Source organism: Ovis aries, chromosome 25, assembly GCF_016772045.2.
Source record: "Ovis aries strain OAR_USU_Benz2616 breed Rambouillet chromosome 25, ARS-UI_Ramb_v3.0, whole genome shotgun sequence".
NCBI lineage: Eukaryota > Metazoa > Chordata > Mammalia > Artiodactyla > Bovidae > Ovis > Ovis aries.
In genome coordinates, this window is record NC_056078.1 from 18,584,986 (window position 1) to 18,598,518 (window position 13,533).

Consider the following 13,533-nt stretch of genomic DNA (forward strand, 5'->3'; position numbering starts at 1 on the left):
AAAGCTAAGTAACCTGGCACCAAAGGACACACATTTCTGTGCTAGAGCTCAGACTATAACTCAGGCTTGCTTGACTTTCAAATTCTTGGGAGTGGGGGAGGTAAGATTTTTTACTGACTGTAACAGTTAAATTAGCTGAGAAACTATGAGTTTCTATAGTTTTGGAGGAATTTAGCTTGTATACTGTGTGTGTGTGCTCAGTGGCTAAGCTGTGTCCCACTCTTTTTGACCCCATGGACTGTAGCTCATCAGGCTCCTCTCTTCATGGGATTCTCTGGGCAAGAATACTGGGATGGGTTGCCACTTCCTTCTCCAGGGGATCTTCCTGACTCAGGGATTGAACCCGAGTCTTCTGCACTGGCACGCAGATGCTCTCCACTGAGCCACCTTGTGTATTACAGACGCTGTTAAATATACATGATCAGAGTGAATACTGTAATAAACCGCCAGGTCCTGAGCACCTCGCCACTAAGCTGCAGATACATTCTGGGTTCCAGAAAAAACTGTTGAACTAAGTAGTGGCTGGAAATCATGTATAGAGTTTCACAGGAAGTGCACATACACCAGAATGGGAATAGAGTCTATAACTCTAGAAAAGTCTGTGATTCCATTATACGAAGAATGAAAGGTGTAGTATTACTGAAGCCACAGTCAGTATTTGAAGAAGAGGCAGTGATTAACAGTATCATTTATTACAGATGGTTTAAATAATAAAACGACCAGAAAGAAACCACTGTACTGAACCATGACTGTCGGTGAGAGCCACAGCAACAGTAATCTCAGCGGGGCAGCAGGCAGGGGACAACCTGCACTGAACTGAAACGTGAAAGGGAGGTGATAGACACGGCGAAGAATGCATGAGTAACAGGACAGTGGCCAGGAGACAAGATCTGAAGAAGGTTCTGTGAGAAAGGTGAAAAGTCTAAAGTCTGCTCCTACTCTCAGAAAAGAAGCCAGTGTAAAAAGAAAAGTTTAAGGACCAATGTCTGTAACGAAGGGAATGATAGATGGGTAGAGATGGAACAAGGTTTCAAAAAGATACCCAGAGGGCAGGATCTAAAATCTACACACCGGATAGAAAATTTATTTCTACTTAGGAAAAAGGCCCCTTTCTCTTTGGTACCAGAAGGGAAAACAGCATGCTTGAGTTATGAACATGTCTTCATCGTCTTCAGAACAAAGACCTAGTTTCTATTCTTTACTAAATGTTTTTAAGTGAGCTTACCATTTATTTTCATACACTCAATAATAATATGAAAAGAGTAAACAAAAAATATTCACTTTTAAGACTTCCCTGGTGGTCCAGTGGTTGAGAGTCCACCTGTCAGTGGACCACAGGTTTGACCCCCGCTCCAGGAAGATTCCACATGTTACAGGGCAACTAAGCCCATGCAGCCAACTTCTGAGCCTGAGCCCTAGAGTGTGCTCCACAGGAGATGCCAGCATAATGAGAAGCCTGACATAACAAAGACCCAGCACAGCCAAAAATAAACCCAATTCTTTTTCTGGTGGTGGTGGTGCAGTCGCTGAGTCATATCCGACTCTTGTGACTGCATGGACTGTAGCCTGACAGTCTCCTCTGCCCAAGGGATTTCCCAGGGCAGTACTGGAGGAGGCTGCCATTTCCTTTTCCAGGGGATCTTCCTGATCTAGGGATCAAACCGAGGTCTCCTGCATTGCAGGCAGATTCTTTACCAACTGAGCCACCAGGGAAGTCCTCAACGTGAATTTAACTCACTTTTAAAATTGAAAATCCTTTGTGTCAAAAAAAAAAAAAAGCCAGGTAAAATAATCATAGCTCAAAATGGGTATTAAATATCCCTAAATACACTGCAATTTTGGGGGTAATCTTTGATGTTAACTCAGAGGCTGACATTCTGGATAGTACTACTGGGTGTGGTTATTCAACTGCTTTTCCAAAACACCACTATTCTTAAAGTTTCTTTACCTGCTTTTGAGAGAATGCCATTTCCTTTTGCTATGCCGACATAGACGAGAATATTTACAACGTCAGACACTTCAACATGCAGATTTGTTGTTCCTATATCATGATCTTTAGCAGCAGCTACCCCTGTGTATAAAATGAAATTTTATTTAACATCATACTTTATATACCCTACATATTCCTTTCAAAATCAACTCTATGAGGAAAGTCTGTTATAATTTGAGCTTTAGTCTCCTTATTCTAACACCTGCCCACAAAACATCAAATATCCATGAAATATACCATAAAAGTCAAGTTAATAGAAAATGTAACTATATTTTTACACTCCTGGCTATTAATACCTAATATACCACTGGTCTGCTTCAAAAAATATTTGAAAGAATTATTAATGAAACAGATTTAGTAGAATCTAAAAATGATTAGACAATTTATCTTTGGTCAGAAGTTATTTAAAATTCCACATACTTCAAGCTGATAGAAATGCAAATATATACTCACCATAAGCACTGCACAACCTGGGTCCTAGATCAGGGCGTACAAAAAATCCCGGTAAATGAGAGGCCAAGTTGAATTTTCCTTCTGGATTACAATATTCTGGCAATGGCAGGCTTTTTAAAAGATCTTCATATCTGAATAACGACATTGACTTTTTTAAAATATAGATTTACATTCTTAAGTATTTTCAAATATATAATGTTCAAGTTGTTATGCTTTCCATAAGGCCTCTAACAGTTAAAACTTTTCTTGGCTTCATTCAAAGTTTAAATGAATGCATAATATACAGATAAGCAAAGAATAGAAGGGATTCTGACTAAAACTGCAATTCTGCTTCCCTAAACACAGCAAACTGAGAGCACCAAGAGAAGGGAGGTTCCAATCAGGGCCTCCTGTTCTCTGACAGAGCATTCTCTTCTTTACTGCCCTAGCAAAGACATTCACATTCCCCTGCTGAGACCACAGAGATTCAGTTCTGTAATTTTTTTTCTTACTTCCTTTTAATTGAGGAAGATACTACTTAAAGCTCACATTTGTAGTTCATTATCTCACTCCTTGGATAATCTCAGCTCAACCTCAAAAGTCAAGAGTCAAAATAGCCAAGTATAAAAAAATATACCTTGCTGGCATCATAGTCTTGAAGTCTTCTCCTGAAGGGCAATCTTTCAATTTTAAAACAACTGTTTCTCCACTTTTTGTTTTTTGCCGTTCTATAAGAATGCAATTGATTATTAAAAAGATAATTTTTGTCTTTTTATTCTTATTAATGTTTGAAGAGGAAAAAAACATAAAATGAATGAATACCTCTATTATCATACAGTAGGTACTTAAAAGAATGCTTTTATTTATGTATTCATGTAGTATAAAGATGTTTATTCCTTATGTAGATATTTGCAACATCATTAAAAAATTCTTTAAAAAAAACCTCTTTACAACTGTTACTAAGGTTAAAATTATAATCTTACATTTTTAGTTTTTCAAAATGTTTTACACAAAGTATTTAATCCAAGTTTCGAAAGTTTTTGGGGTTGGTTGCCAAAAATATTCCCCAGGAATATTAATATACTGAATACAGCATAAAGAAACAGAATGACTTTTTTTGGCGAGGGCAGTCACTGAGCCCCCTGAGTTCACCCACCAGGGACTGAACCATAGCACTGGACCATAGCAGTGAAAGCCTGACTCCTAACCACTGGCTCACCAGGCTATTTCCAAATGACTTCTGTATCATCAAAGGAAATGAGGGACAGAGACAGGAATAGGACCCAGTCTCTTGATTCCAAGTACTTGTTTCTTTTTACTAGAAAACAAATAATACAAACGTTTCAAAGATCTAAACAATGTATTTCCAATTTATCATTTTGGGAAGACAAGTTTAAGAAAACAGTAAAACAACAACAACAACAAAAACAACATACTTGAAACTTCCTCAAAACCATCCCAGAATTCCTTAACATTGGCATTTGAAATAATGCTGTCTTTGCAGTTGAGGAGATCAGCTTGGTGGTCTCCAAAATCGAGACTAATTGAGTCCGCCTTCCACAAGCTAATGTTCATTTTCTTATGCACGCCAGAAACCACTGCAGGCTTATAAACGATAGATAATTAAAAGTTAAAAGATATACATGGACACTTCAAAAATTTGATTTTATACACAACATACAGAAAACAGTTAACATGTTGAATTTACGGACTAATTAATGACAAACTGTGAGAATTAAAGCAGCTTTGAAAAATAGTTCCTGACCTGGAAAGATGTTCACAATATATTTTCAAAGAGAAAAAGTGGTAAAAGAATGCCATGTACTGGCAGAGTACACTGTCATTTTTGAAAACAGTAATTATAATATGTAGTATTTTTCAGGAAAGAGTCCGAAAGGCTACATTAAAATTTTCATTTTTAAGCAATTTATGATGTTTTCATATTTTCTTTACAGATTCATTTCTAAAGAAAAAACATAACCTTGTACATATGTAATGAGATTTCTAAATAGATAGTCTTTTGGCTTAAAACAAATTATATCCATTTTGATTTCATATCACTTAGAACACGCACATATTCTTTCCCTCTACAAAGATAATGACAAATAAAAATATTAACAACCAAGCACAACAACAATAAATTTAAAATCTATGACTGATTCCCTGAAAGTCAATTCGTTCTTTGAAATCACATGAATTCCAAGTCCCTCCAGACTCTCTAACCCAGAAACCAATTTGAGGTTTTAAAACTTGAATGCCAATGTCAAAAAAAGATCTCTAAGGCAATCTGATGCATTATTTTTAGTTTTTTTTTTAATCCTTTATTATAAATGAAGTAAAAAGAAAACACAAAGTTGTGATTTATAGAGTCTCTTATAAAAGATATTGTTTTACATACTCTTAAAACACATAAAGTATGAGGCGCCATAAGTGCAGAATAACCTCAAGCTAAGGTTGTTATCACAAAAGATATGTCAAAAACATAAAACAAACACTACACTAAGAATAAGAAGTTAACAACTTGGGTAACTGCAACATTAAAATTCCTTTCAATGGGCTAATAATATATCCAACTATTAAAACAGGTCAGCTATTAGATAATTAACTATGGCTGATCATTCACATATTAATTTCCAGACCTTATTATGTCTATTCAGTAATACTTCTATCCAGCCTTGTAACATTCCTTATTACAGTAACCAGCAGCTTGGGAAAAGTAAAATTTAAAAAATATATTAGAATATTTTCAAGCAGAATTCTTAGGCTACTATCATCATCATCTTCCTGAAATACTGAAAGCCTTTGTAATTTGACCCCTTGCTTCTAGTCTTATTCCCTTCCAATTCAACTTCTAATCTGCTTTGCTGTGTTATTCTATGTTGATCTGTACTACACATGAAATACAGCCAATATTTTATAACAATCACAAACGGAGTATAACCTTTAAAAAAATGTGAACACTGTATTGTACACCCATGACATATAACACTGTACACCAACTATATTCCAATTTTTAAAAAGTCAACCTGATTACTTTGATTCAATTAAATCTGTCGTCTATAGGATAAAATTCGATTCTTTAGCATGATATAAAGGTCCCTCAGAATTATAACTAAACACCTCATTTCCCCATCATTACCCCACAAAACTCTTATGTCAGGTAATCAAGGCTACTGAACAGTTCCTCGAACACCTGATCCTGTTTATTTCTAACCTCCCACCCATCTAAAAATCCCTGAGACAACATCAGTTTAGACTACCAGCCCTTTTGAACTAGTCCTCTAGCTCAGCCATTCACTCTTTCAGGTTTCCACAGTACCTGAGACAAAATTCTTAGCACATTTAACATATTTTTAAAAATATTTACTTACGAGGCTGTTTAAGCCTACACAAACTTAAGTTGTCTAAATTGCGACCTAGCAATGGCATCAGGGATTCAAGGCAGAGCCAACCAAAAAAATATGTATTAAATACTGTATATATATTTTTTCTGGGGTGAGGGACCAAGCTATCATCAGATTTTGCAAAGGACTAGTGACCTAAAAAGATTAAGAATCATTGTGCTAAAATGGTTCTTACTCATAACTTATTTATTTTTATATTCTTATTGGCCAAGCACAGAGACTAGATTTTACTAGGTGCTCAATAACTATCTACTGAATGAAAAAAATGAAGTAAAACAGCAATGATGTTTTCCAGAATGCAAGGAAAAACCTGAACAGGACACTAAGTCATACAAATCCCTAGTTTATGCACTAATGTAGTAGATCACCACCCGAAACGTGTATCAAACATTATTATGTCAAAACTGGTCAAATAGAAAGTCACTTTTATTTGAGCAGAATTAAATAATGGAGTTTCTCATTTAAGATTTGATGAACTTATAAATAAATGTCCTATAGTCAAAGGCAAAAACATCTACACTTAGCAGTTCAAGAAAAATGCTTTCAGTATTAACATTATAATAGCAGATATGAATCTGTTAACTGGACTAAAAGACAAATGTAAAGAAAGGAAGGCGATACCAAACTTTGTAAATACATGACTTTATTAGAAGTCTGCTCACTAGCAAACTGAAACTATAACATCAAATAATCAGTGCTTCCCTATTAATCAATAAAAATCTGGCCCAAAAATCAAAATTCAGAAATAATCATTCTGATAACTTTTGATATCTTCCAACCCAAAAGTGTCAAGATTATCTTTCCCTTTTCTCTTTAGTCCTAAGGAGAAAACCATTTTTCCTACTCAACCAGCTTCAGTCCCTCCCAGAGCATACTAAATCAGCTTAAAATACTCACTCGTCCATATTTCCAACACTCTTTGAAAAGCTTCCAATTATTAGCATTTTTATAATCCTTAAGCCACAGAATGTGCTTCTCGCAGACCCAGGAATGTGGTATATCACTGTACAATTTATTGTTTTCATCCATGGCACATTTTCTGCTCTCTTTGGGTTCTTCTTTGAACTCTGATTTTACATTTATCTTAGAGGCTTTATTTGGTGGAATTTTGTTTTCAACAACTGAAGCAATTATGTCATCAAGAATGTTTGGCATAGTCCTTCCACTTTTACCACTCTAATAAGAAAAAAATAAATATTTTAAACAGAAACGATTACATTTGGAAACCTCTGCTTTAATTTTCCATTAACATAGCAAACACCACCACAAACAATGTATCTGGCTTCAAGAATCCAGCCAATGGATTTGGGTCTCTAGTGCCTACACTGCTCCTGGCAGTGGGAAGCAGAAGTTGAGGGGTCTCCATGGGAAAAACTGTGGGATCTGCAGAAACTTGAAGTGTGGTCTTTCTTACTTTCATAACGTTTTAGGATCAGGGTAGAGGGAATAGAGATTAGGAAGACTCTCCCAACTTTTAAAAGCTGCTAAAAATTTGTGTCTGCTTATGCAATTATTCTGTTTTTATTTTCTTTCTGGTGAAAAAGCAAAAATTGATGTCTATATATTTTAAGTAAGAAAACTTATATTTGCATCCACCCCTCCCCCTCCCCCCCAATTAGATACATGCTTTTCAAATTCTGAAGGAGTATCTTAGGGCGGTTTTGGAATCAAAATGTCCCTCGCTCAACTCTTTTCACCTGGAAAAGAAAATCTCTGGATTTTAAGTTACCAGAATTATAACGCAGATAGGAACATGTGCAGTACTTTGGTATATTTGATTGCATCTGCATCTATCTATCATGTAGTTCACAGCAAAGACCCCAAATCTAAATTCTTAAATTTAGAATTCCATATGAAATACAAAAATCTAGCTTCTCACTCACGGGGGTTCCCATTGAATAAACTGGTGCAAAGGCAATGCCAGCATCTGTAGAACCCACGCGTAGCTTGCCAGCAGTTGTGGTCAGCAAATCTCGTAATGTTGAACCTTGCTCATTATTCTGGGATACAGGAGGTGATGTTCTACTATTTGGAGAATCAGGATCATCTTGTTCTCTCTCTTCTTTAATTTGCTTTTCAAGGGCAAATTCTTTGTTTTCTAAAATAAAACATTTTAAAAAATGCAAATAAAATTAAACATGCTATTAAAGTACAGACAAAGGGATCATACAATTACAGTAAGAGATGAAAGCACTAGTGATTTAAGTACCTGGGCACACACCAGAGGATGGGTTAGATCCTTTAGGAGTCAAATAGTTTGAATATGAGAAGGCCTTCCTCAATATTTTAGACATGAAAGTGAGTTTGCACCTGTCACAAGTGAAAAATGCTATAGCTAAGACAGGGACAAAGTGTAGATAAGTTACAAATCTATTGCGCTGGTGGCTTTACTGATGTGCTCATCTACAGATGATTCTGCACCTAGCTTTGATATGATCATAGGAAGTTGAGTTCCTAGTAAGAAACATGTTTTACTAACCCTAAGCCACAGTGCAAGCAAAAGACAAAACTAAAGTGTTCTAAGTGGACAGTAGTACATTAATGTATCATAGTCCTCTGTTGATTATAAATCTTCTATCAGACAATCAATCAGATTTACCTTTTTTTTCCTCTCTGGCCTTTTGCTCTGCAAGATCTGCTAACCAGTGCAGGGGTGACTGGGATTCTGGAGGAGCTAACTTGCTGTCTGTGCTCACATCGCTCCCTGGACTGCTGCTGCCATTACTTTCAGGCTTCTGAGGGGTGCTCTGCTGCTGAGACTCAGGCATGCACAGAGAAATTTTATTACTGTGATTAAGAACACTCTGTAAAACCTACAAAGGTAGAACAGTTGAATTTTAAAAATACTATCTCTTCAATTATTCAGAGTTAAAAGTAGAGGTTACATTTATACAGTAACATAGGAAACATGATTTACAAAACATTAAGTCCTAAAGTGGATTTCAAATATCAAAGTTGATTCCTTTAACCATGCAGTTTACTTGAATAGAGAATTTTCACTCACTTGAGACACACCATTCATAGGAGAAAAATTTCCAACTTGTATATTCTGTTTGTTAGTACAATGACAATGGGATTTAATACCATATTTTTCTCTAAGAGTGTGCATCGCATCCAAAAGATCTGTCAAAACTACAAAATATAATGGTTAATTAAAAGGTTATCATTAGTTGTTAAGATTATAAAAAATTTTTGTTTTTCTTGTGTCTTCACTTTTCTTCCATTTTTCCTTCATCCCTCCTATCTATTTCAGGTTAGATCATTCAACCAAATTCATGTTCTCTATTCTTTCCTCTTTTACCTCTATAATGGAAAATCAGTATGATCAAAGAAAAAAAAAGGCAGAATAACCTGTAATAAATAAATCTAATATACTCTTTTTCATTACATTCTGGTTCCCCTCAACCCACTTTCTCAGCCAAGCTGCACAGCTTGCAGGATCTCAGTTCCCCAACCAGGGATCAAACTCGAGCTCCCATGCAGTGGAAGCATGGAGCTCTAACCACTGGACAGCCGAAGAACTCCTAGTTTTCTCCACCTAAAATAGTTCCTCTGTGGCTTTCTTCATCACTGGGTTTGGGCTTATCCTGCTAACTATTACAGAGGATTCTAAGAACAGAAAAAGAACAGTTTAAGATTAGATAAACCTTATTTCTTCATTCTACTACTACTATCTACTTCTAAGTAATCTGGAACAATGAAGAGCTGTTACACTAAGTCATTAATGTATATTTATACTTACCAGAACCAGGGATAATTTGAGTTGGCATCAAATGTTTGTGATCATGAGGCTGTCCCTTCACACACTTCATCCAAGCATACAATTCTTTATCTGTAAGATTATAATGCACTTTTATATCAATCATGGTTTTGTAATTATAAAATTGATGGTATATATAAAGAGCCTAACAATTATATAAAATGTCAATGGTAGGCTTCATATGCCTCTTAAAAGAAAAATAACCAAACATTTCCACTATTCTGAGAATTTTATAGAAACAAGATACAAAACATATGAAATGTTACTAGCCTTTTCTAAAATGACTGTTCTTTAGTCTCATTAATGTATTAGTCACCTCAATCTTTCCTGTAGCTAATTTTTTACTCTTAGCTATTTGTGACAAACAGGCTTTAGGCCTGATCTTGGTACCTTAGACTTTTCAGTTTGAGGCTACTGCCAACTCATTTTTTTTAATGTGTCAGACATAAACCGTCACAAGACATGTAAAAAGCTTCAACTTGATAGACAGCATTTAATAGCTATTACTGCAACAAGGCTCCATACCTGGAATAGTCAGTGTATTCACACAGAGCATGAGGCATATCATACACAGGAAAAAGTTTAGCACCTTGATCCCAAGATCTTCTTCTATGAGACTAATGATACAGATAACTACTTATGATACGGCTGTAAGAGCTTCAACAAACGTTAAAAAGCTCATTAAATTCAACGTTAAAAAATCCAGAACTATTTTACAAAAAGTTTCAGAGGAAATAAAATTCAAATCAAGACAAAAACTGATTTTAAAAGTGTTGACTTTCCCTACAAAACCTACATAATAACTTGTAAATGTTCTCTACTTATATTTTAGATATTTAGGTTAGTTACCACTATATATCTATAACCTAGTCAGTGTGAGCTTACTGCAATATTTATCAGTGAAATAAGGAGATATATAAATAAAACAAATATATATTCATATATTTATAAGACAATACAACTCAAGGCATATAGATTGTACTTTAAAAATCTATGGTTGACCGACAGACTGTACTTTCAAAATTAATAGTACTATGGCATCTGACAGCAACACAACTTAGGTTTATTAAATATACACAACTTATCTTGTTTAAGAAAGGAGTCATGCTTATATATGCATACAATATAAGAAATACATTTATTTCTTTTTAATCTGGCAAAGGAAAAATGAAAGTAACATGGGACCAGTAAAAAGGAATGGAGTTTTGTAACAGTGCAGCTAGTTCTTCTCTCAACCAAAAATATTCAAATAGATTCTTAAGGTTCTGAAGATACTTAACGGCCTTCAGTGCGTTCCTTACTGTAGCTTTACATAGGTGCAAGGTGCAGACCACAGAAACAACTAGCTGTGGAGCTCCCCCACTTGCTTAGGGCTCTGTGGTAAGCGCTGGGTATGTAAGAAAAAGGGTGAGGCTTTAGTAGTCCTATCACTGGAAAAGCCACTGATGGCTAAATCACAGTTCATCTGTCTGACACACCACTTTGAAAAAGAGCTGCCTGCAACGAAAATCACATTCACTGCTTTTAGATACTGAATAGGCTACCATTAAATGTGATTTTTCTTCTAATACTTGCACGATTTGAATCCTCTCATTTAAGACTGCTGCTGCTCCTGCGAAGTCGCTTCAGTCGTGTCTGACTCTGTGTGACCCCACAGACGGCAGCCCACCAGGCTCCCCCGTCCCTGGGATTCTCCAGGCAAGAACACTGGAGTGGGTTGCCATTTCCTTAGACCCCCCAAAACCTTCAGGTTACTAGTATTTAAGTAGCTACTTCCTTAATTGTCTTGGATAAACTTTATCTAAAACACTTGGACAGCAGGAGAAAAAGGTAAAATTACTTTCTTTTTAAACTTTCTAATATCTTCCAGCAGGAAGGGCACTGTTTTTGTGCCATTTTATTTTTTCTAGAATTTTAAAAATTCATTTAACATATAAAAGACTTTTTCATTTTCTAACTAGGCATAAACAGTGCTAGTGGCAGCATATTCTTAAACATTTTGATTTAGCTTTATGGACCAACTTTTAGAAGAATCAGTTCACTCTAGCAAGTATTCAATTGTGACTTTGTTGCTTGACTATATAATTAATAGGTCCTCTAAGGGAGTTCAGGCTCTGACACAGTGGACTCTGAATGCAACAAAGCCTAACCTAAATTTGGGCTACATTAAGAAAATATCTACCTGAGAGAGTGGATCTACTAATCAGACTAAAAAGGTATAGATAGTTTTATTTTAGAAAATCTAGCTGTTTCAACAAGCTGTGGTTAACTTAAAAAAAAAAATAAACTTCACAAAATTTCCTATTATATACGTAATTAAGGAAGGCAAGGAAAAAAGCCTCTAATTCATCTAATTTTCCAGATCAGTGGTCCTAAAGAAAACTATCTTAATAAAAAAAATTTCAATTTAGATGAAGCTGTAACTAACCTCTAGAACTCTTCCTTTCCTTTGCCTTGTAACAATCTAAGCAGACCACAAATCCGCATTTCTGGCAGACCCAGTGAATGTTAAACAATGTTGCTTCACACGCATCACACATCTCCCGGACTCCTCTCACTGCTCTTTTCCAGGCAATTTTGGCTGAAATACAGAGAAATAAAAATTTAAAGGCAAACATGCTCTTTTCCATACAATTTTCACAGAAATGCACAAAAACCATTAAACCAAGGATTTCAAAGGATTTATTAACGATCAAGAGCAGATTTCTTGATGTAATTAGAAATTCTCTTCAGAAGACTTCCATCTAATGGAGGGCTTCTTCACTCTTGGCACCCTTGACATTTGCGTGAATAATTCTCTTTTGTGGGGGACTAACCTGTGCAGAGTAGGATGCTGAGTATCATCTACGGCTTCCACCTATTAAGATGCTACTTCTCTACACCCCCAGCACTTTCCAGTTAGCAAAGAAAGGCACCTTTTATTTCATTCAGTTTGGCACCTTTCAGATACAAAATGTCCCCTGGGGGACGAGCTACTGACTTAAGGGATGCGAAGGAAAAGAAGCCAATGTTTGGAGCACCTGCTATGTTAGGTGCTTTCCTTAGTGAACAAAATACTTCATAAACAAACCTATGAGGTAGTGATCATTCCCATTTCACATTCATACAGTTAAACAAGGAACAAAGTTGAGATTCAAATATAAATTTATCTAACTGCAAAGACTGTGATGAACAAAAAGCTTAAATAACTGGGATGGAGTATGTCTTTATATGGCAAATGCTGAAATTTCCCAATCTCACATTCAAAGACTCTTTATTGTGCTCAATTATTACCAAAATGTTATTGTCATTTCAAACTGCTAATCATTCAATTCAACCTCAAGTGGAAAAGACATTAACTAAATACATTTGGATGTATTGCAGATAAAAAAGTGTCATTATCAAATTAAAAGTAAACAAGCATAGGTAAGGTAAGATTAAGGACTTCTCCCATGGATGAAACATACCCCAAAGAGAAATTCTTAAAACGAAATGTGCATAGTTGCATGTTCTAAGTATTTAACTTTCTTACCATCCTTTTTCACCCAGGACAAAGCTGTTTTTTCAGATGTTACCAACTGACAGAACTTATCACCTATTATATCCAAGATGTATTTTGACGTTTCTATGTCTAGTTCATCGTCGTCATAATTTTCATGTGTCCATAAACTCATAGCTTCATCATCGTACTGGTCAGGAGTAGAGAAACCATCTATTCTAACCACTCCATTTTTACTAAATGACAATCTGAAACATTAAAATATAAAAGCATTAACTAACAAAACACAAGTCCAGGCTTAAAAAGTTATACAGTGAATTTATATTTAATATAAATTACATTTACAATTAAAAAACATGAAAATAGGGTGGTTCTTCACATACACAAACTTTACTAACACATTTAACCAACTTCTGACTCCCATAGTGCTTACAAATGGCAAAAAGTGGGATCAATTTCAAGTTGTTTC

At 35.5% G+C, this 13,533-nt stretch overlaps 1 protein-coding gene across 4 annotated transcripts in view; it reads right to left on the reverse strand.

The window, feature by feature from the left end:
- JMJD1C (jumonji domain containing 1C) overlaps positions 1–13,533 on the reverse strand; it is a 321,244-nt gene that overhangs the window by 18,217 nt on the left and 289,494 nt on the right. For all 4 annotated transcript variants that reach the window (XM_027962302.3, XM_042241158.2, XM_060406499.1 and 1 more), the window contains 11 exons: positions 13,098–13,312; positions 12,015–12,167; positions 9,569–9,658; positions 8,831–8,958; positions 8,426–8,639; positions 7,710–7,924; positions 6,724–7,002; positions 3,859–4,027; positions 3,060–3,150; positions 2,444–2,574; positions 1,949–2,071 (listed from right to left, as the gene is read on the reverse strand). In XM_027962302.3, the coding sequence (XP_027818103.2) occupies positions 1,949–2,071; positions 2,444–2,574; positions 3,060–3,150; positions 3,859–4,027; positions 6,724–7,002; positions 7,710–7,924; positions 8,426–8,639; positions 8,831–8,958; positions 9,569–9,658; positions 12,015–12,167; positions 13,098–13,312 (1,808 nt within the window). The remainder of the gene's footprint in view (positions 1–1,948; positions 2,072–2,443; positions 2,575–3,059; positions 3,151–3,858; positions 4,028–6,723; positions 7,003–7,709; positions 7,925–8,425; positions 8,640–8,830; positions 8,959–9,568; positions 9,659–12,014; positions 12,168–13,097; positions 13,313–13,533) is intronic.